We start from the raw sequence: 21,652 nt of genomic DNA, 5'->3' as shown, positions 1-21,652 counted from the left end.
AAAATGGTTATATAAATTACGGCTATAAATTACAATTGTTACTCTTTACTTAAGATACTTATAAAATATAATTGATCTTTTTACACTCAAAGAGAGACTGTCGAGATTTTTCGGAATTGAGAAATATTCCAGTCATTAAAAAAAATAACGCAGTCTCATTGCATGACTGAACATTTTCAAGAGATTGCTTATTATAGGCACATACTTCGACAGTGATTTACATTCACATTCACGCATTCTTCCCACACATGATAATGAAGGCATATACTTGTCATTAACTTGTCGCTATTACATATGTATCACTTCTGGATATTTTATCTTGCCATGGTCGAATCAATTTTTTATACATACACAGATAATTAAGTCTTTCTTTTCGCTTGTAATACTGCGATATCGCTATTGTCACGTCACGCTGTGACGTTCTATATTTTTTCGTATAAAACGTCTCGTCAGTCAGTTTCACAACTATATTATGAATAAAACGTTAAAACTGACGTATGATTGCCCCGGACTAATAAAAATGGTGGCATGTCGCGTGTAAGTGTTTCCAACCACGCCATGTAAAGAGGTGCGGATACAGCACCTTTTCGAGGCATCGGTAGTGTCCTATAAATCATTTAATATTAATTAAAAACAATCCGACTCAGTATATATACGATAAAGTTTATAATATAAATATTTACATGACGACTAAGTTGGCTTCCATGGAATTTTCAAGTAATAATTCGCGCAAACGAAGATGTCTATTAGTCTTCTCTTTCATCGCCATAAGTTCCGAATCTTTAATAACGTCTAAAAAAGATTAAATTATTATATAGTATACATGATAATAGACTAACTTATTAGTTCTGTTTATAATCATAGAATAAACTCAAGCTTAAAAAAATTACTCGTATCGTCGTCGGAATTTTTCGAATCATCTGATTCTTGGAAGTCGGCTATTAATGAGTCAAAAAATGTCTTTGTACTGGTTTGTGCTGGCTTTGAGATATCTGGTATGACTTTCAGAGCAGAATAGTCAATCCGGAATTTTGACAGGAGACTCGCCATACTGCAAAAAAATTAATATCAATCTTCGAAAGGATTATTCCATTCGACGACTTTCTAGAAATTATCGTAAAAAATGCTTACTTTCTTTGCTCATATTCCAGTTCAGAGTTTTTATTGGCAAGAGCGAATACTCTCAATTTGCAGTTAGACCAATTACGCCTCGTGCTGATAATGTAAGGTAACAGAAGCGTTAAGCCACCGTCATCGTACAGCCACCATACATCGATAGTACCCTTCTTATGTTTCCGTTGAAACTTCGTTACTACGTTAAGTAGATTTGTGATTGGTATATTTGGTTTATTTTCCCGCTGATCCTCGGAGGACGGGTTAGGATATTCGTTAATCATTTTTGAACGTCTCGGTGCGGGACTGCCAGGAATCGATATATCAGACGTGCTACTAGCTGCAATAATTATAACGTGCCGTTAAATATCATTCTTCAGAAAAAAATATTAGATCTATTAGACATATATTAAAAAATAATAAAATATAACTTTTTAAAAAAATATATAACTTTAAAAAAAAACCTTGGCTAAGTTGTGAAAAACTTTGATTGCCCGGTATCGAAGTAGGCGCGAGTCTCCTGTGATCCTCGACGTCTCCGATGATCCCACTACAATCCAAGCCTTCCTGAAGTCGGAGAAGTGCCACTGCGATATGCATATCCAGAGCTTTGCTGTGCAAGGTACAGTAAAGAGTTTATAAAAAAAATTAGTATCAAACTAATTTTTTTTATGTAACTGCAAATTAATTAGAACGTAACACGTAGAGGAGAACTTACTGCATGACGTTGAAATACATATTCAAATTCTCTCGGGGACAGGTAGCCCAATCTTGTTTGTAACCCATTAGCAAAATATTGGGTCTCATTTTCCCAAGTCCGGCAGCTTGTAGAAGTGAAGTAGCACCGTCTTGGAAATTTGAGCTGTCCACCAGCGAGTAAAATGCCTTTAGTTTATTTGCTCTTAGCCAAGAAGAACAGTTCTGCATCATGCTGTTGCGCGTTTTATATGATATGGGTGTCTGTAAGCACATAAATATAAGATTATCTTTCGAATAGGTATATCAAATTGGTAAAAATAGAAACAAACGGTACTTCAATGATATGGCCACAAATAAATAAACTCTGATGTTTAGTAATATGATGAGCGAAATCGATGAGGGATGATCTCGTATTAGGCGCGCCGGTAAGAACCAAGAGTTGTGGTCTATAATTTTTCACGTGCTCTTCTACCCGATCCAGTTGGTGTACAGCAGTTAACGCATTATTGTAGGTCTGAGCTTGTGTAGTTGAACCCCAATTTACATCTGTAATATATTTTCATGAAGAATACAATGAAAAACAAAAACAATGCTTATATAAAAGTAAATTTTTATATGAAAAAATTTCTATGATATAAAAAATTACCAGGCTTTCTGTATGACACTACTAAATACAGTGCTAAGACTGCACATAATGTTATTAGAGCCGTCCACCATGAGATCAGAAACATCACAGAAACGCAAAGGATAGCACCAGCAAGACTGAGCCACATGTTATAATACTAAAAAAAACAATATTTTATTACTAGATATTACAAAATAGATAACGTCAATTGTATTGTACGTTGTCCATAAATCAATATAGACAACGCCACAGATTATATTTTTACACTAAAATACCTTGAAGGTTGGCCGCCATCCGATCGGCTTAGCTAAGGAAGCGTGGAACGTACTAAAATTAATAAGAGTATAGGCAGCCAAAAAAAAGTTCGAAATCAACGGCGCGATTGCGTTTAATTCACCTGAAAAAAAAATCGATATATATGTATGTTTGAAAAGAATTTCTTGGTACAATTGTATAATTAAAATTCACCTATTAAAATAAAAGCAACGGCGATGACGAAAGTAAGTAAATAACCGCGAATCGGCTCCTTATCTTTTTCGCCGCTAAACCACGCGATTCCCGGGTATAATTTATCAAGACAGAGCGCTTGAAATACTTTCGGCGCTGAAACCAGCGATGCTAAAGCACTTGAAATCGTTGCTGCAAAGCAACCAGCGTAGATGATAGGTCCAAAACCAGAAACTAACTGGATTACCTACAAATAGTCAACAGCGTCACTTACTTATTTCGATGTTTACATTTGACTTTATCTTAATAATTAATTGCTATTTATTACTACAGTTCCTTTGCACATTTGCGAATTATATTTTCAACTTTATGCACCTCAAAGCTGTTGTGGCTGCCGTATTTGCATCCTGTTGTACAATTAAAATCCGTTCCATATATACTCCAGGAGCGAGTAACATTTTCAATAACTGTACTGTTCTCAATAACTGTACTGTTTTCGAGCATAGTGTCATTGTCTACACCGGACAATGACAGGGCCAAAAGTGAATTTGTATTGTATGTTGTCCATAAATCAGTAATGTTGCCAGACGCATCTCGCATAACGGCACCACCGACCATAATCGCCATCATCAGATATGACAATGACGTCAAGACAATTGCGAGTAGCGTGCCTTTTGGTATCGCCGTTTGCGGATCCTGAATTTAAAATAAGATTTAGAAATGTCACAAATGCGTTGACATTGCATAGTTAAAATACTCGCTGATTTCAACAATTAATTAAAACACGAAACGCAAATCTTTTATTACTCACGTAAAGACGAAACAATTTATCACAGTATAAAAATAATTTCAATCAAATGTGTAATCTAATGAATAATTAAATAAATAATAATTGCGTAAATCTCACATCGTAAACCAAACATTATAAATATCTCATAATAATTATAAATATTTTTCATAGACGAAAGAAATAAATCACCTTCAAGTCACCAGATATATTCGCACCTGCCAGGATACCTGTTGCAGCTGGAAAAAAGATGGCCAAGACTGAAAAAAAATTATGATGCACACCTTCGCTGTATCTATAGTTCGGATATAAATTTTCCTTGAACAGCGCAGCTGCAAATCACGAATAAATAACAAAATTAGTAGTTAATTCGTTAATTACTATAATGATTAATACATAAATGTCGGAAGTATGCAAAAAAGGAAATATTAATGCGATATTACCATTGTACCCAATGAATCCTTGAGCTCTTTCTAACTCGCTTTTGGGACCCACGAAGGAGCCAATCATGAAATCGGCAATAGCCAAGAGGAGAATCATCAGCAAAAATACTTGGGCTTTTGCCTCCCATTCCAGACCGATTATAACAATTATCAGGAGTACAACTATCGTTATGCAGCCTGCAAAATCCTTCAAATGTAATTCGCATTCGATATGAACTTTAGGGATTAAAAGCGTCAAAATTAAATTAAATTCAATTATCAACGCTGTAGACATGGAGAATTATATTAATAATAACGTTTAAATATAGTTTTTATTTTTTTTCACACGAAAATATTAATTAATCAAAATTGCAATAGTTTTAATCATATAAACATTTACAGACCTATGATTCTGATGTCCATGATTGCACAATCGATTATGCAGGCATTATAAGGGCGGAGACAATCCATCAAGCTTTCGCAAAATCCGACTATATACATGGAACAAGCGACAGCATTCGCCAGAGAAAATATAAGACCTATAGATCCACCAAATTCAGGTCCTAATGATCTAGAAATCATGTAATAAGTTCCACCTACGAAAAGAAGAAAAATATGCACGTTTAGATACTACCATCGCGTCGAAGCCAATCACTTATCGAGACAATTTCATATGTTCAAATAATTATGAAGATATTAACTTATAAAAGATATTAACTTACTGAAGATATATATATATATATAATAACAATTATAGTTCTGTTATATTTACGCGTACCTCCTTTAATGAGACCATTGGTACTAATCGCCGACATCGACAAAGATGTAATCGTCGTGACTACTGTCGTCGTGAGAATCAATAAAATAGCTTGGCCTGAAATGACGTTGACATTAAAATATCTGATATGCCATAAATTGAAAGAAAGAATTCGTCGACAGAACAACTCACCCACTCCGGTCTGCGCTACAACCCAGGAGAGTCGCAGGAAGAGCATCACCCCCCAGATGTTGAGGAGACATCGCATCAGCACTCCTTGGATCCATCCGAATTTCACTCCTGGTGCCGTGGTTTTCAGTTGCGGAACAGTTAATGTGTGCGAGCCCGGGCCCTGAAAATAAATCGCTCGATAAATTGAATATGTTTAAAAATCAACCCTATTTCAGATTTTTGTATGAATTTACAAAATAATACGTCGAGGAAGTTAAAGTTTATGAATTAAAAGAAGTGATAATTTTGTGTACCGGTTTTCAACAATATCCAATGTTTTGTAGAAATCATATATAGTGAAGAATTTTATGAAAAGTATTTAAAATTGTTACAATAATGTTGTAGTTCCATACACTATTTCCAACTATTTTCAACTATTTAATTTAATAAATTTAATAAATTTAATTAAATTTGATTTAATTTTACTTCCATCATTTAAATCTTAATTCAATAAAATTTTAATCAGATTTCTCTTTAGTTCTTGCCAGATTTTTATTTGATATTTTCACGTAATTCCCATTTAATTGCAATGAACATCATTTATTGTATTCTTTACATCGTGTCTATAATTAGTTGCATTTTATTTCCTTTTGTTTCCTGTTCGCATCGTTTTCTATTCTTCTGGATCGTCAGTGACTACGGATTGCCGCACGCGTATCACAAGAACGTGTAACTATGCGAGATTAAGGTAGCAAAAAAAAACAGAAGAAAAAAAGAGATCAACTTTCTTCATCAAGAGCTCAAGCTCTGAAATCTCGGGTGCCATCAGACTCTACTGCTTTTCTATGCACATCGCGTATCGACGTAATCGCGCCCATAAAACATACGACCGGTAATTATGCGAAAACTTACGCCCCGTGTCGTCGAGATAATGTCTTCATCTATCCAATGGGATAATCGACAATACCGAGAGACTTCAAGGCCAGCTCTCCAAATGAATCCGAATGATTTCTTGCAGATGAGACAAGGCGGCGATTTCACGTCTTACCGAGCCACCAGTAGGATCCGCGACGAGCGGATTAGCGTATAAATTGAGATTCAGAGGCGATTATCGAAGGCATTGAAGGTGACTCCGGTCTCGGAGGAAGGGTCTTAACGATTTACGTAACCGAGTCTCGCGTAGAGCCGGCCTCATGTTCGCGATATTCGATGTCGTGGAAACTTTCGCAAATCGCACGTGGAATTAGTCAGTTAGAGAAAATTAGAAAAAAAATGGAAATACACCTGAGACATTGGATCTGAAAATCGTTTGAGTCTTTTTCTTCTTGGAAAGCATCGTCTTATGACGTACGCTTGAGCACTGATAATATTGATGATTAACGATTTCCAGGCATGTCTGAAACATTTACGGAAGGCTCGGAAACGAATGAGTAATCGAAGAGTCAAATCGAAACTTTTCAAATATCAACGCAAGCATAGTTGAAATTTAAAAAAAAAACGCTTTAGCGTATCTGCGTATAATAATTTATATCAAATGAATGATTAATAAGAAGAATTAAATGATCGGTTATTATCAATTCGATTTTCATTGGATTACGCTCGTCCCCTTGAGAGTTTAGACTTCTGTTTCAAACAATCTATTCCGTGATTTTCCATTACATCTTTGAATATCTTATATTAAAGTATATATAACCGTGTAAGATTATTTTTATCTATTTCCATAAAATTAATCTCGCAACTTCATTACATTTTATAATTCGCTAAATTTCTTATTTTTTTTATTATAATATAAAACCAGTCGTTTCTTTACTTGAACATCTACTATATATATAATAAACCAAACTTTTTTTATTCGTATTATAAAAACTCTTGTAGAAAATATGACGCTATTTAAAAAATATACAAACTTTTAAGAACATAATAATAAAAACGAATTTTTTCGATAAATTAAATTAATATCTATTAAAGTAAAATGTTCATTACATAAATTATCATAAATAATCGTTTAATTACCGAGATGAAAATCTTTCTATGTATTTCCAGCAATTTCGCAGAAAATCTGTAAATCTAGTTACTCATTTCTAAAGATCCTTAAAGTGAGCAGTCGACCGCAAACTACAAAAGCTGCACCCGAAACTTTTCGATCAGGCATTTATGTACATCGCACGCATTATACGCACACAAGGAGCGTAAGTAGTTTATGACGATGTACAACATACGAAGAAAGAAGAAAGACCTTCTATATGGGTATCTCCTTTCACATGTTCCTCATGTATCTTCGTATCTCACACTATGACTATGCCACGAGCATATTTTAATAATGTATCACGCTTATCTGTCAGAGACTCGTGATTTATTCGAAGTACCCTTTTTACTGGGCCCATTGACACTGTCGAGAGTCACAGATATATAAGCGCACGATTCAATCGTTCGCAAAGTCATCGTATAGAATCAAAGAATTAATTCTGGAAAAAGATATTCGACAATATAATTTTTATATGTGTCTTTTTCATATTATGTCAATTTTACGCTTATAAATTTTTTTTTTATTTTTTTTTTTATTTAAACGCGGGGAGTTCTGTCTCCTCGCGTGAGAGGACCAATCTGTCAATTACATGCAATATCAAGTCATTAAAACTTTTTGCACTGTTTGCTCAATTAGCATAATCATACTCGCGATTCCGGAAATTCTTTCTAATGATAGGCGTCACGGTATTTGAACTGAAATGTTTCTTTCACAACACGCAAAGTCAGCATAACATGCCACGCTTTTAATTTAATCGGTGTATAGTAGTGTATTGTGAATCAATCTCACGTGTATAGCGGTCAACGATATTGACATAAAAACAAATAAAGCTTTTCGTAACTATATTCATATCTGCTGACTGCGAGATATGAATATAGATTCATTCAGTTCAATTTACAGACTTTTATCAAAACGTGATGTGGATCTTCATGAAAAATGTATATTTATAAATGTTCGCGAAAAAGTAATCCTTCATTCTAGACTTGTGAAATTTGTCGCGCTATCTTCTTAAACGCAATTAACACTTGATCCCAATATAACAGTAACATTTATAACACGCTAGAGTGTGTAGGTAATCAACTTCTCTTATTTGTATTACACAGAGCCACGATCTAGAAAGAAGTAGAGAACCGCAATTATAGCCAATTAACAACGTTATTAGCCTGACCCGAAAAATGGCATCACATGACAATACTTGAGAGAAACATCGCTCAATTATCAACGCCACGATTAGAACGAGAACTCGTGACATAAATTCGTTTGCCTAATTAGCGCGATATCCAACGACGTGGCACACATAATAAGTGGACGCATTTGATCCTTCGAGCGTCACATTTCTGGATCTTTCAGAGGGGGATCGATTCCTCGGATGGGAATTACATCGTTTTTAGCGCATAGCGAGATGAGATCGTCTTAGGATATTTGTCATCATCTCGAACGACGGACTTTAATTGCCCGAGCGAACGTGACGGGTCCTCACTTTGACCCCAGCAGTTACGTACCGAGTCGCTTGATTGCATATGTGCCGTGTATTGTAATCCACATCTGAAAAACCTCTCGCATTAACAAAGCGTGACTAACGGCGCAACATCTGTTGCATAGATAATTCGAATTAACACGTTGAATTCCACTCTTTCCATGTATATATCTTCTTGCATTGCGTCATAACGTGTTAGTTGTAATATATGTTATATAACTTTTATATTTATATATATATTCTAGTTCTACTAACCTATAAGTTTACATTACACGTATATGTGTATTTACGTTATAGATTTTCAATACTGCAGTTTATGTACTGAAGAGATCATGCGTACATATATTACATATATTCCACAATATTATCTTCTCTTTATTTTGACTAAATATTATAGATAATCTTATAACAAACCATTGTGTTTTTAAATAAATTTATTTTAATGGAGGGACGATACTTGTTCCTCTTCAATCCATCATGCAATGCCGTTACATTTTTGTAAGTAATATCTTAAGTAAATATTTTACAATTTTAAATTAAATTTTATAATTTTGAATTAATTAAGTAACGTACTGGCAAATGTAAATGTTAAATTTTCATTTGAAAAAATAAAATAAATATAAACCATATCCTACTTCTCTACATATATTTTCAGTTTTTATTTATGCTCTCATTATACTTTCAAAATCTTTGACATTATACTGTTCCATTAAATTAAAACGCATTCGTATTAACAAAATATTTTAATTTCTTCAATAAATTTCAAAATACATTTCGTAGCATTTTAGACTTAGCATATGTGAATGTTTTCCGATTGATTTCTCATTCGGATAAGACGTTTTGTCGATATTTATGCCATGCAGAGAGCGAGTCGTGGTTTACGTGACGCTTTTTCTGAATTTGTTTAAATACATATACACTAATTCTCCGTGACCCAGTATGCAATCATGTCATTCCTTCACGTAAGCGGTCAACCGTACAGTTTTATCCCCTTTCTCTTTAATCATAAGTCCCCTCTCGTACGAATAATCTAACTAGTTTTTCGATTACGTTGTGCAACATCTTAGAAATAAAAAAATTCTCTTTATGTTCACTGTCTTCATGTTTTAATTTGAATTTGTTCTATCGAACATCCAGTATCTTTTTTACTAGTTGTACATGTAAATATGTAATTGTTAAAAATTATGATTGCAAGAGCATTAATTATTTTGAAAAAAGTAGTTTTTTTTCGCAAAAAAAAATTTTTAATAGGAATACGTATGTATAATGAAGCAGTATTGTTTTTCGCCACGATGCAAATATTCATTACATGTCAGATAGATAAAAGTAGCTGCTTTATTATTCTTGCCTTGTAAGAATTATAATTGCTGAACAAATAAAAATTCCTACGGGCATTGCCCGGCGGAAATGAAATCGAGCGTTACCAAACAATCCAACCGCGTATTCGTATCTGAAGTAACACAAGGACAATTGGTATTCGTTTCACGCTTGGGTAACGTTTTTGGGCGTATCAGACTGATTCATAGCTGAAACGGAATATTGCGCGTAATGAATCTACTGAATCATCTCTCCTAATATCCTTGTTAATTCACTTGAAAATGCAGCACGTGTAACTGTAATTGCTACATCATATTACATTAATATGCCGACATTCAGAATTAACGACAAGTTCTCTAGACCCCCCCCCCAAAAAATATATATATATTAAATGAAAAAAAAAATACTAATAAATTATTACAAAACAAAATATAGATTTTAATGAATTATAAATGTCACATATTTGCTGTTTACGAAAAAAGATAACGTCTATATTTAACAACATAAATAATAAGAAAAGTAATTAATTTAAAATTAGAGATTATAGCTTTGTTTGAATTGAGGTAGTCGTCATACAACTGCAATTAGTGCAACTTCGTGTATCACACATCAGGATTACAATGCTCTTAATAAAAATAAAATCAACGTGCTCGAAAGTAGTCACTGCAAATATTTGACGTCGCGCTGCAGTGTTACACCGCTTGATAACGGTGCCCCGTGCTATCGTAAAAAGCCATACTGTCGTCAACGTTGAATCGTCACGTTAGGCAATAAAAATTCAGTGGTACGTTCCATATTTACGTTCGCGGTATCGCATTTTCTATTCCCGCTCGAACGGATAGAGATAAAATAAACCGAGAACTTTTCCGTCCAGCTTTTGCCAGCGTAGGGACGTCATCGCGAGGCGGAATCTCGGCGCCACGATTACGTTCAACGCGACGAGAGTTAATTACACAATTAACAATCTCTGCAATTGCGCGATGATTTACAAATCGTTCGAGCGAGCGTAATTAATACCGCGTGTCAACCACGCGGGCGAAAAGAAGGGGCGCGCGCACACACACACGTGCTACGCTATCGTATTACGCACCGTATGCGTTATACGCACCGGTCATTGTACGCGTGATACAACTCTCTAGATGAAGAGGCATCGGTGATAAGCGTCAATGATAGCGACAAAAACGAAATTTCTGCACAGCAAAAATTTTATTCGCGATCAGACGTATGTAAGTAAGACTTCATTTAATTTAAAAAAAGTCACTTTTCGAGCTTGATCCGAAAACAGATTTGAAAACGAGTTAACTAATACTAATGGTCGTGCAGATATACAGCTTTATTTCTTCTGATTTAATTTATAAATAATTTAGTCGAGATAACTTTGTCAAGAATAAGGGTCAAGATCAAATTTTAATTGAGGATTACACGAGAAATCCGATCACGCGACTGACGCTCTCTTGAGCCACCTTCTGGAACGCGCGTATCTAGAAACGTGTATGTGTATGCGTGCGTGTACGTGTGGAAGGTTGCTGCAATCATACCGCGGCAGATACTAAACATTACACGGCCCGCATGTAAGAGATTGCCGTTTAATTTTAGATATTCATTCTACGCGAGAGAACGGGGCCGGGGAGATAACGGGTGAAAAATTGTGAAGCGGGTGAATGCCAGGGTACGCGTGACGCCACACGCGAGAACGCGTGTATTATCTTCAAGGATTCGTACGACGGCGTGTACACCGATATACACGCGTTTATCTCGCGCCCGTATGCACGCGTGCATTTACCGCGGCTTTTACAGTCGCTGTTAAGACTTAATCTCGCATACCTCGTTTTTCGCGATCGGACTTCATCCTTCCGAGAAGCTCATTATTATGCAATGCGATATCCCGCGTCTCCGTGTCGACCCGACAGATTTTTATCGATAGAAAAGAAAATATCAATAAAATGTTAATGAATGTACAATGATAAACGCGGCACACGCAATAAGTGAATTTTCTTCGCGATGTGTCATTCGTTATCGTTATTGAGTTTGAGCTTATCGCCGATGTCCCACACTTTATGCTTTATTATTGTATCGTAATCACAATGAAATATTAACATCTCTCCCAATCTTACGCCGTCATCGTCGCGTGAAACATCTTATAAAAATAAAATTCTAGACGATATCGTAATCATCTTGTGCTGACTGTATAAACCGCACGGCGAGGAGACACATCAATTGCCCCTGAAATTTTGTGCCGGACTTTCCAAGCGCCACAAGCATATCTTATCAACAACGAAAGGGTGTTCGATTCATTGCCGGCGGCAATGGCGTTACCTTCGGAGAAGTCATTAAGGCCTCACCTTGTTGAGGAGAGTGGGATTGTGTAACTCGTCCAAGGAGGGTCTGTGGGCCGCCTGGATGCTCATGATGTTCCGGTAATTGTCTAGCCTGGGCAGGGCCTCTCTGGTCATGTATCTGAGGGATGACTTTTTGGTCTCCTGCTCGCCCAGGAGACTGGCCCGACCTTCGAGACTGTCGACCCGATTCACGTGGAATCTGGTTCTTCTCAGAGGATTCAGTTCCACCGTCTCCGAGTCGGTGTCGCCGCCGTTTATCCCGTTTTCGTGCGCCATGTCTCTGCCGCTTTTTCTCCTCTTGAACACTTCTTCCTTTCCTTCTGGCCGCACAGTGGTTTATGTTATGAGAAACTCCACCGCGATTCGGTAGCTCGTGGCTCGAGTGCTCGTGTATACAATGGTCGATCAAACGGCAATCTAATTTCTCTCTGGTTTCCTCTTCGGGAATTTATCGATTCGCCAGTCGCCCGATAACATCCGACGCGGTCACCTGTTGACAATCGTTATTCAAATGTTATATTTATCTTTTTTTGTTTTTAGGAAAGTCACGACTTCTTATCGCATTCTTACGTTAAACATAAAATATTTAAAATCGTTGTTTTACACATTTAACCATAAATTAAATATTATGTATTTGTACAACCAAATTCTATTAATTATAAAACAGTAATCAAAATATCGGTAGACAAGAGATTTTAAATTAATATATATCGATGTCATAATTACGATTAAAAGACAAAAACACCATGCGCTAAATCTGTTAAAAATTGGAGTATACAGCTCATATGACGCGACATCAAGTCTGATAAAGCTTAATCAAATGTGCTTTAGTCTCATGTTAATCAATGTCTATATTATTTCGGGTTCATATTTGAAAGTCCAGCGAAATATCTCGACATGGGAAATATTACGAGATTGAAGATTTTGCGATGCTAATATTGGACGATCAAGGTACTTCTGACAAGACATTAAATCGCCAATTTTAGCTGCAACGCTCAATCTTAAGATAACGTTTCTCGGAATAACTTCATGATATATGAATATATCATATATGAAGAGTCAATTAAAATTAGAATCATAATATCATTAATTATTAGTACTCGTTTCTAATAACGTGTTATTAATAAAAGTTGATTACTATTGGAAATTAACGTGTAATTCCCAAGCGATACAGAATTAATACGCAAACTCTTGCAATTAGCAATCTATTCCCCTCCCCCTTCTCTCCAAAGTTTTTTTTTTTGCAAATTCATTTTTTCTGAGAGAGGAATTTCCTAAGTAGTCCGAGACAAAGGAGCCCCGAGGGTTCAAGGTGAAAAGAGACACAAAGTGGAGACCTTTTCGTTGACCTTGTCCCTCGCGGCAATTAAGCGAAGAGCACGTGGGTGTACCAATTATGAAATTATCCTTGTCCGGAACCTCGCTCGAGCGCGATTATCTCTCTGGTCCCTGGTGGGTTTAATACGCGAGTTCGTCTAATTACCGAACAAACAGACCGCGTGCTTCGGACGCGATCGTTTTCCGTATCCGTGACACGTTGCCTCGTTCCCACGCGGATGCGACGTGTGACAGCGCTTTCCGGCAGTCAGCCTCCTATCGAATCATTGCCGCTGTAACGATTACGAAGCCGGTAATACGTCGTCCTTATAATCACGAGGTACAAGAATCTACGCCGTATGCGCTCTCTATACACTCTCTGTATAAATACTAAGTTCCTCTGTAATCCTAAACGATACAAGGTTTTACACCTAATCTCTATTTTCAAAAATGTATTTGTGACGTAAAAGAGACAAACGCAATGTGTCACATAATTATTATATTATTATATAATTGTAACTAGACAATTTTTAGTCCTTTATTTCCAGAAGCCTTAGAGTTTAAACAGCGATAGAATTACCGTCGCTTTTACGTGATTTAAGATAAGTTAACATAATTGTTTGCCTTTTCATTAGTGGAACACTTAAGACTCCTGACGACTCATTACGAATATTTAGTTTGATGATGTCAGAAGCGAAAAATCGCATAATAAAAATTCTTGCAAAATATATATATAAATAAACTTTTTTCAATAAAACAATATATATATATATATATATTGCATTTGATAGAACATATTTTTAAAATATACTAGAAACTGCCCTTTTATTTCGAAATAGAAAATTGATTCATTTCAATTCAACAACGTTATAAGTAGAGCTTTTATAAAGTATTTTATAAATCTATTCTGTGACAAAAAATATTGTTTTACTAAAAAATATGTACATTTTTAAATATTAAAAAAAAATTTTCTTCATGCATTTCCTCGCTTCTGATATCAAGATGCAATTTGTAGCTAGAAGCCTTATTTTTATTAAATAAAAAACATATATAATAAAAAAATTATTATTGTTACACATTATATGAATTATACAAGTTTGTGACCAATTTTGTACTGCTGCATAAAAATGTCTAATAAAACTACTCACATAATTCACTACAATTTGCATCGTGGTGAGACACGAGGTTAACTGAGAGCACCGATCGACGACGATAACGATATTCCACGTGTACGTCAATCGACAACTACGCATGAGCGTAGCTAATTAATTCAACAGGTGATATCTCAGTTTAATTCGCGCCGCGCGAGGAGCCGACGCGGAATCGACGCGCGCGAGCGTCGACGTAATCTCTCCTGCAACATCGTGTCGATCGCGCCGATTGTTTGCATCGCGCTAAACGGGACCGTGGCCCCGTGTGAATGCCGTGGCCATGTCTTAATTATTGGCAGCTAAGCAAACGGCGCAAGGTCAAGCGATCATGCGAAACGTGCGCGAGATCGAATTGTTTGCCTTCGCCGAACGAATGTCTCTTTATTTATCATCGCCGATCGCGGTTGCGTATTTTAAGGTCGTCGCAAGGCGCGAAGTGATCCACATTGAATTATTTGCAATTTATTCGCGGCAAATTGCATCGAAAGAAAAGAGAAATCTGATCTGATCTGATCTGATGAAAAAGAAATATAAATATTGAGAGTTATGATGAAAATCTACGGTGCAATACTCGACGAATTGGATTTAATTTAATTCCGGTAGAAATACCTACAACTGAAATCTTCGAAACGATTTTTTTCGCCAACTTCTGGGACAGAAACTTACGATGGGGGGCTTTATTTTCTTTTTTCCCTCCAAGAAAAGAGTTCTTCTGTTAAATGCAGGTTGAGTTTGCAGAATCATGGAAAAGTGTCTCGTTTTTTTTATGTCAACTGTATACTTTTTTTCAATATCATCTTAATTCTTGTGATAGAACCAAAAAAAAGCAGCCATTAATATTAAAAATTAGAAGATTGCCGATTATTTTCCCGGGGTATTCTTATGATCGTGAATTACAACCAACGACAAAATATGCTAATCGTCGTATTATTCAAATGTATTACGAACAGCATCCGCGATTTTCAGACGACGATTTTCGAATCATCATCGTCTAATGACATAGCGCGAGAAATGTTTAATGTCCTCTCGTATTTCTTAGAAAACGCGGGCATTAATCTTGATCAATTTCGGGGAAAAGTTGAGCAACAATTCGGGTAAATTTTATCCCAAATTATAATATAGAATAATAATTATTATTGTTATATATTTCCGATAATAGACTCTTAAATCCAAATCCTGAAAAGCCCTTAAAATAAAACAGATGCCGTTAATCTTAAATATTCTTAATCGCCACACATACACAATAATTGTATTACACAATTGTATTTCCATATCACTTCATTAACATATTCCGTGCCGCATGGATTATCACGTTGAACTTTCCGTTCAGACAGTTTCCAGTTATAAAAAGAAACGTAATTATAACATAATTTCTGAAATCATGCATGGATTGTAATTTAACGTATAATGCAATGTTGATGCATTCGGTCTTTTTTATAATAATTTTTGTAGCTTTTGATGATTATAAATTGTATAATATTTGTATATTATATTTAAATTATTTAAAAATAGATTTTACTTAACAAATAAAATAAATATAAAAATCCCGTAGATCACTGTACGGCATAGCTAACAAGTCATCTAAAATTGGCAAACGTAGAACGTGTTAACTTCAGTCTCACCGCATTTAAAAAGCAGATATCGCTTAACAATGTATGCTGATGAACGATCTTCGTTCCGCGTAAAGGGTTTTAATGCGACATAACCGAATATCAACTCCGCTGAGGAGTGGTTTAAACCGGTTTAGACTCGGATTCAAATCCATCCTTAATTGACGGGAATCTTTATTAAACTGCCTCCGGTTTTATTCTGGATCGGCTGTCAACCGGCCTCGGTTCGAATTTGAATAAACCAGTTTAAGGTGAACTAGACTATGTTATTATTCAACCGTTAACCGTTAACCAGTGCTTTAATCAAGAGAGTTGTAAGCTTACACAGAAGAAAAATAGATGATTCAGCAAAGAAAAATTAGATGATTCAGCAAAGATTAGTGCGCGAGTTCAACATCTACAGGTAATTGAGATTTTGACAGTCCAACAAAGAAATCATGAAAACAATAAATAAATTGTTGGAATAACTAATTCTTTGCTAACAATGAAAATTGTTAATGCAACGAGTGTTTTTCATTACAGCGGCAAGAGAAAATGCACCATGTCCGTTAGTACGTTTTGTTAAAAATTTTAATCCATATATTTGATTTTCACAAAAAGTTGCCATGCTGTGTTAACAAATTTCCGGTGCTAATTAATAAATATTATTAATTATAATTGCTAATTTTATTCAGGTGCAAAGCTTTGCATAACTTGCACAATTGCATAATTAGCATATAAAACTGACTACTCGTACAGCTATAGATCTACTAAATCAATGAAGCTTGTAGTTTTAACAAAAATCTGTTTTTTTTTTGTAGAATCGCAAAAAGAGGATCATGTTACAGCGAAGAAAAACCGCAAAAAAGTGAACTTTTTGAAACGAAACGCGTCAACCTGCAGCTTATGATTTATTTCATAATCGTATCCCGATGCCGCTTGCAGGGTCATTTATGTGCGAACAATTGCGAAACAATACGGATCTACGGACAATGAACATTCCTGGCACATCCTCATCGAAACCGCCATCCCGTCCCTCTCCCAGGAGAAATAATCCTACACCGATGCCGCGCTATTCTTAGCGATCTACAAGCGAAACCGACATTCTCGAGTGCAATTGGAATTGTAAACTTTCGCACGAATGCGACCCCGAGCCATGTGGTCCCCGCCTATCCTCATATGTTTCGTTTTTTTTTCTTTATATTCTTTTTTTTTTTTACGGAAGTACTCATCGCAATCAGCGAAGCGTAGCGAGCTATCCATCAGCTGGCATTAGCTTCACCAAAATATACAGGGAAAACGACGTTTTCATTAACGTGCCTACTCGTGGCTGTCTGTTAAATATATTCTGATATGATTATAAATTATTATCTATCGAGAGAAAAACGCATATTTAAAAATCTCGTCTTGTAAGAAAGAGAAAAGTTGAACGCGTTCAAAGAACTCGTTGAAGTCTGTTCTATTCTCGGCCACTGCTACCGCTTTTTGCCTTCTCCTATCGCATCATTTCCCATTAGGTAAGATAAGACACGCGCTTAATCAAGCGTTTCGACCGCGAAATTCTCAATAGCGACCTTTAAGAAAGCTCTATCCTTATCGTGTTCATTGTTTTTTTTTTTATCAAATTGACAAATGCTTAAAATTAATTTTTAATAAAAATCACACCTTTAAAAGTTTTTGCGATTCAAAATTCATTTTCTAAATTTATTCAAGAATGTCAGAATAAATTCTAGCAATGTTAAAACTCCACCATGTCTACAATTAGCTCAACTGTGCGTCGCATAAAGTTATAATAAAAAATAATATACGAAAAATGTATGTTATATCATTATATATGTAACTGCGAAATAGATGCAAGTAACGGTGGCCAATAAATTAACCAACTTTAAATTTGTAGCACTATTCTGAAGATGAATGAAACATCTCAATAGAAACTGTAAGACTCTGTCGATCAGCTGGTTCTTTGATCCCATCGTCAATTATATTTAATTTTTAGTTAAAATCAAAGTTTGTAATCGCGCGCCTTAGGCACAGGCCAGTACCTTAGATTTCATCTCTATGAATCAACGATCCTATGTGTTTTACGCGACGACTCTCCCGGCCTTTCGCTCGATTCTTCGAACTTCATCTTTATAAACCGAAGGCCGAGTTTTATTTCGCGAGGCAGATTTTACGGGCTTTCGCCTTGCTCTTCAGATTTCACCTCTACATTCGAAGATTATACCTTGTTCCTCGAAGCGGTTCCTTTCTTTGTACATCGTTTCTCTCTTCGAACTTTCGTTTCGTCTTAAAGACAAGGCACGAGCAAGGTTTACCTTCGCAAAACTAATCATCAATCTTCTTTTCGTAACAAATAGTTTCAAAGTGCTGACAAGAAAATAATCAATCAAAAAAAAAAAAAAATAATTTTTCAAAATTGCTGATCTTACTTGAAAAGAGCAAACCAGCGTGGATTTCGTCAAATATCTTATTTTATCTTGTTTATCTCAAAGCACACTTTAAATTTTGAAGCACATCCTACTTTAAAATTTTCTCCGAATTTCTAAAAAAACACTTGATAATAAGACAAAATATAAAGCGCAAAAAAGAAACTTTATAAATACTTTGTTCGCCTTTTTTGAAAGGTTGATTAATATGTTTCTCCTGATCGTCGGATAAAAATCGAGAGGCTAAACGAGATACAAGAGGCAAAGAATCAAAAAAAGATCATTTCGGGCGAAGACGCCTCGCGGAACAGAGGAAGGCAGAGGCGCGGACGGACTTTTAAAAAATCGCCGACGCGCTTAGCAACGCCGACCGATCGCGAACGGTGCCGCGGCCTTTATTGCGAATGCAAACGTTTCCACGCAGGGCCGGTGCAAGGTTAACTGCGGCGTCGCCTGGTTTTTGACACAAAACTAAACGGCAATCGGAAAAAAAAAGTAACACATTCCATGTAGTTAAAATTTGATACGAGTTCCCTCTCCTTTATCTATCCTAAAACAAAAACTTCTACAATTTCAATTCGCAGCATTTTGCATAAACTAATAATTAATAATCTAGAAATTTTGAAGGAGCGCGTGCAGACGCGCTTTTGGGGGATGATTCTGTCAAGATATAATCTCGAACAAATCGTTTATAATATTTTTTCAAATGAGGACGATGCTGTCAACAAAAGATAATCTCGTACAGACTGTCGTTCGTAATAACGTTATGATTTGCGAGAAGCGGGGGGTGGGGGGAGAATCGGAAAAAAATGGAAAGTTGATCAAAGGTGAGGGTCAACGCATGATGATGAAGGCTACGCCGAGGGTATCTTACACCGGCCCTGCTTTCGCTCCACGCGTTCGCTCTCGCATCGCACGCGACCGGCTCGTTTGGCCGCAAACGACGGCTCGCCCGCCCCGGCGAGATCGAGGGACCGCATTCTCGTCGCGCGTTCGACGTTAAACGCGCCGGTCCAGACCGGTCATCCGTCTTCTTCTGTTGCCTCGCGCCGCTCGAGCGTGAAATTCGCGCGGACGATAGAAGAGAGATGGAAGAGAGATGGAAGAGAGATGGAAGAGAAATGGAAGAGAGATGGAAGAGAAATGGAAGAAAAAGAGAGAAAGAGAGACAAAGAAAGCACGTTTTTTGCTAACTAAAAGGATTGCTTTATCAAAGAATCGTCGCATATTTATGAGATAAAACTCGAATAATTCAACGCCGAACGCGCGACGAAAGGCTCGTTCTTCGTTTTTGTTCACCTTCTCATTTGCCAAACTCGTGAAGTCCCATAGGCGAGGGTAGAATCCTCCCATAAACGTCAGATTCTCGGCTTCCTCATAACTCTTCGCACTTCGAATATATTTATCTCGCTCCTGCTGAAATACACGTCTCTTTTCTGCACTCTATTCAGCCAAAGGGCCCGATCTTGAAGGCCTGGTCATCGCCCTGAGAATGAGACACCGTGATGATTGACAGGGCCTTTCGCCGGTAGGTTTCTCGCCGTTTCGCCTGAACCGGCACCACCGATCGACAGGGTCGACAGCACTGAACACGTGTGCCAGGGAATGCGCGTGTGCGCGTATGTCGACCTCTACGTGCGTGTGAATCGATCGGCCGTTAGGCTGTGGGTGCGCGTGTACGTTAGACGAGTCCCGACCACGTGCTGCTGCTCGCTGTCGTGTCACTCGCCGTGACCGAATCGTCGGGGAGACTCTCTCTCTATCTCTCCCTCTTCTCTGTCCGCCGAGCCTGCACGTCCGAGCTACGCGAAATCCCGATTCGTACTGGCGGACCGTTGCAGAAAGCCCCTTTACCTCGGCTCGCGCTCCAATGCGTGAGCAGGGACCGGCCGCCGGCGGCGGACCGGCACACGCATCAACGCACCGTCGTCGGTGGCAGTATTGTATCGCGCCGGCATCGCACCCCTCTTTCGCGAACGTAGTTCCTCTTGTAATATGAAACGTGACTCACTCTTCAGATAGTCTACGTAGTCGCTGTCTACGATGCTCCGATATCTTCGCTGACGATTTGCATGACATTGCATAATATTCGAGGCACTATGTATGATAATATAAAACGTTCCAAAAATATTGCAACTGCGAAGTAATCTCCGAATCACGCGAAATTCCAATTCCTATTGGCAGACCGTTGAAGAAATTTTCTTTACCTCGAGAACGTGTTGTAACATTGTTGAAATATTGATAGAATGTCCCACGCTATTCGGGATGTGACTAAAACAAACGTGAATAAGGGCAGCCTCAATTTGTAAATTTTTAAAAAGAAAACATTGTAATTCTCAATTATGTTTGAAAATCACATCGCATAATTAATCTACGTATTAGTTATCTCCAAATCCGTACAAATAATTTTTTTAGTAAATTCCTTATTTGTGCAGAAGAATTTCAACTAAAAGTAAATATCGCTGATTAATTTCATATTCTAGTAAAATGAATGATTTTCTGCATACATCCCGCAGAGATAAACAAGATTATTATTAATGATCTTGTTGATAACTGTTACAACATCAAGTGTGAATAATCAATAAGTTTTAATTTAACGTCACTTAAGACCCTAAAGATTCTCAAACGATGACTCGGTACTTAAAGATGTGATGCTTACTCGTGCTTAGTGTGTGGGTTTTTCGCGACGCATTCGATTTCGCGTTAACCGCGCTACATCACTGGTGACACGCATGATGCGTTATTCCGAGCGTTTGACACTGATACATCTACATACTGAAGCGTCATCCCACGTGGCTCGCATGTGTTGAACACAAAAGTGTCTTCTATCACAATCAATATTTAATAAGTATTACGTTATAACTCTGTAAAATAAAACTTTTTTATACCATAATTGTTTGATACAAATTTGATAATAACAGCCAATGCTATAAAAAAAATTGTCACAATATTAATATCATAAAAAGAGAGAGAAAGAGAGAGAGAAAGA

The 21,652-nt window shown here is 36.8% G+C and overlaps 1 protein-coding gene and 1 long non-coding RNA gene across 2 annotated transcripts; one reads left to right on the top strand and one right to left on the bottom strand.

Annotated features, from left to right (window-relative positions):
* Positions 1-464: 464 nt before the first annotated feature.
* Positions 465-21,569, bottom strand: LOC105836941 (bumetanide-sensitive sodium-(potassium)-chloride cotransporter). The gene is made up of 18 exons (XM_028190899.2): positions 19,963-21,569; positions 12,184-12,670; positions 5,043-5,202; positions 4,872-4,967; positions 4,498-4,689; positions 4,115-4,291; positions 3,864-4,003; positions 3,260-3,580; positions 2,906-3,131; positions 2,713-2,834; positions 2,459-2,594; positions 2,147-2,358; positions 1,832-2,073; positions 1,578-1,726; positions 1,132-1,453; positions 891-1,051; positions 684-792; positions 465-606 (listed from the first exon to the last, which is right to left on the bottom strand). Exons 2-18 carry the CDS (start codon positions 12,454-12,456, stop codon positions 471-473), a joined length of 3,174 nt encoding a protein of 1,057 aa, XP_028046700.1. The 5' UTR covers positions 12,457-12,670; positions 19,963-21,569; the 3' UTR covers positions 465-470.
* LOC114254458 lies at positions 12,679-18,640 on the top strand. Its single transcript, XR_003625839.2, has 2 exons — positions 12,679-16,661; positions 17,059-18,640. It is a non-coding gene; the product is annotated as an uncharacterized LOC114254458 (long non-coding RNA).
* Positions 21,570-21,652: the final 83 nt, after the last annotated feature.

The sequence above is a fragment of the Monomorium pharaonis genome, chromosome 6 (genome assembly GCF_013373865.1).
Source record: "Monomorium pharaonis isolate MP-MQ-018 chromosome 6, ASM1337386v2, whole genome shotgun sequence".
Classification (NCBI taxonomy): Eukaryota; Metazoa; Arthropoda; class Insecta; order Hymenoptera; family Formicidae; genus Monomorium; species Monomorium pharaonis.
Note: the sequence above shows the minus strand (reverse complement) of the source record. Positions and strands in the feature narration are given on the sequence as shown.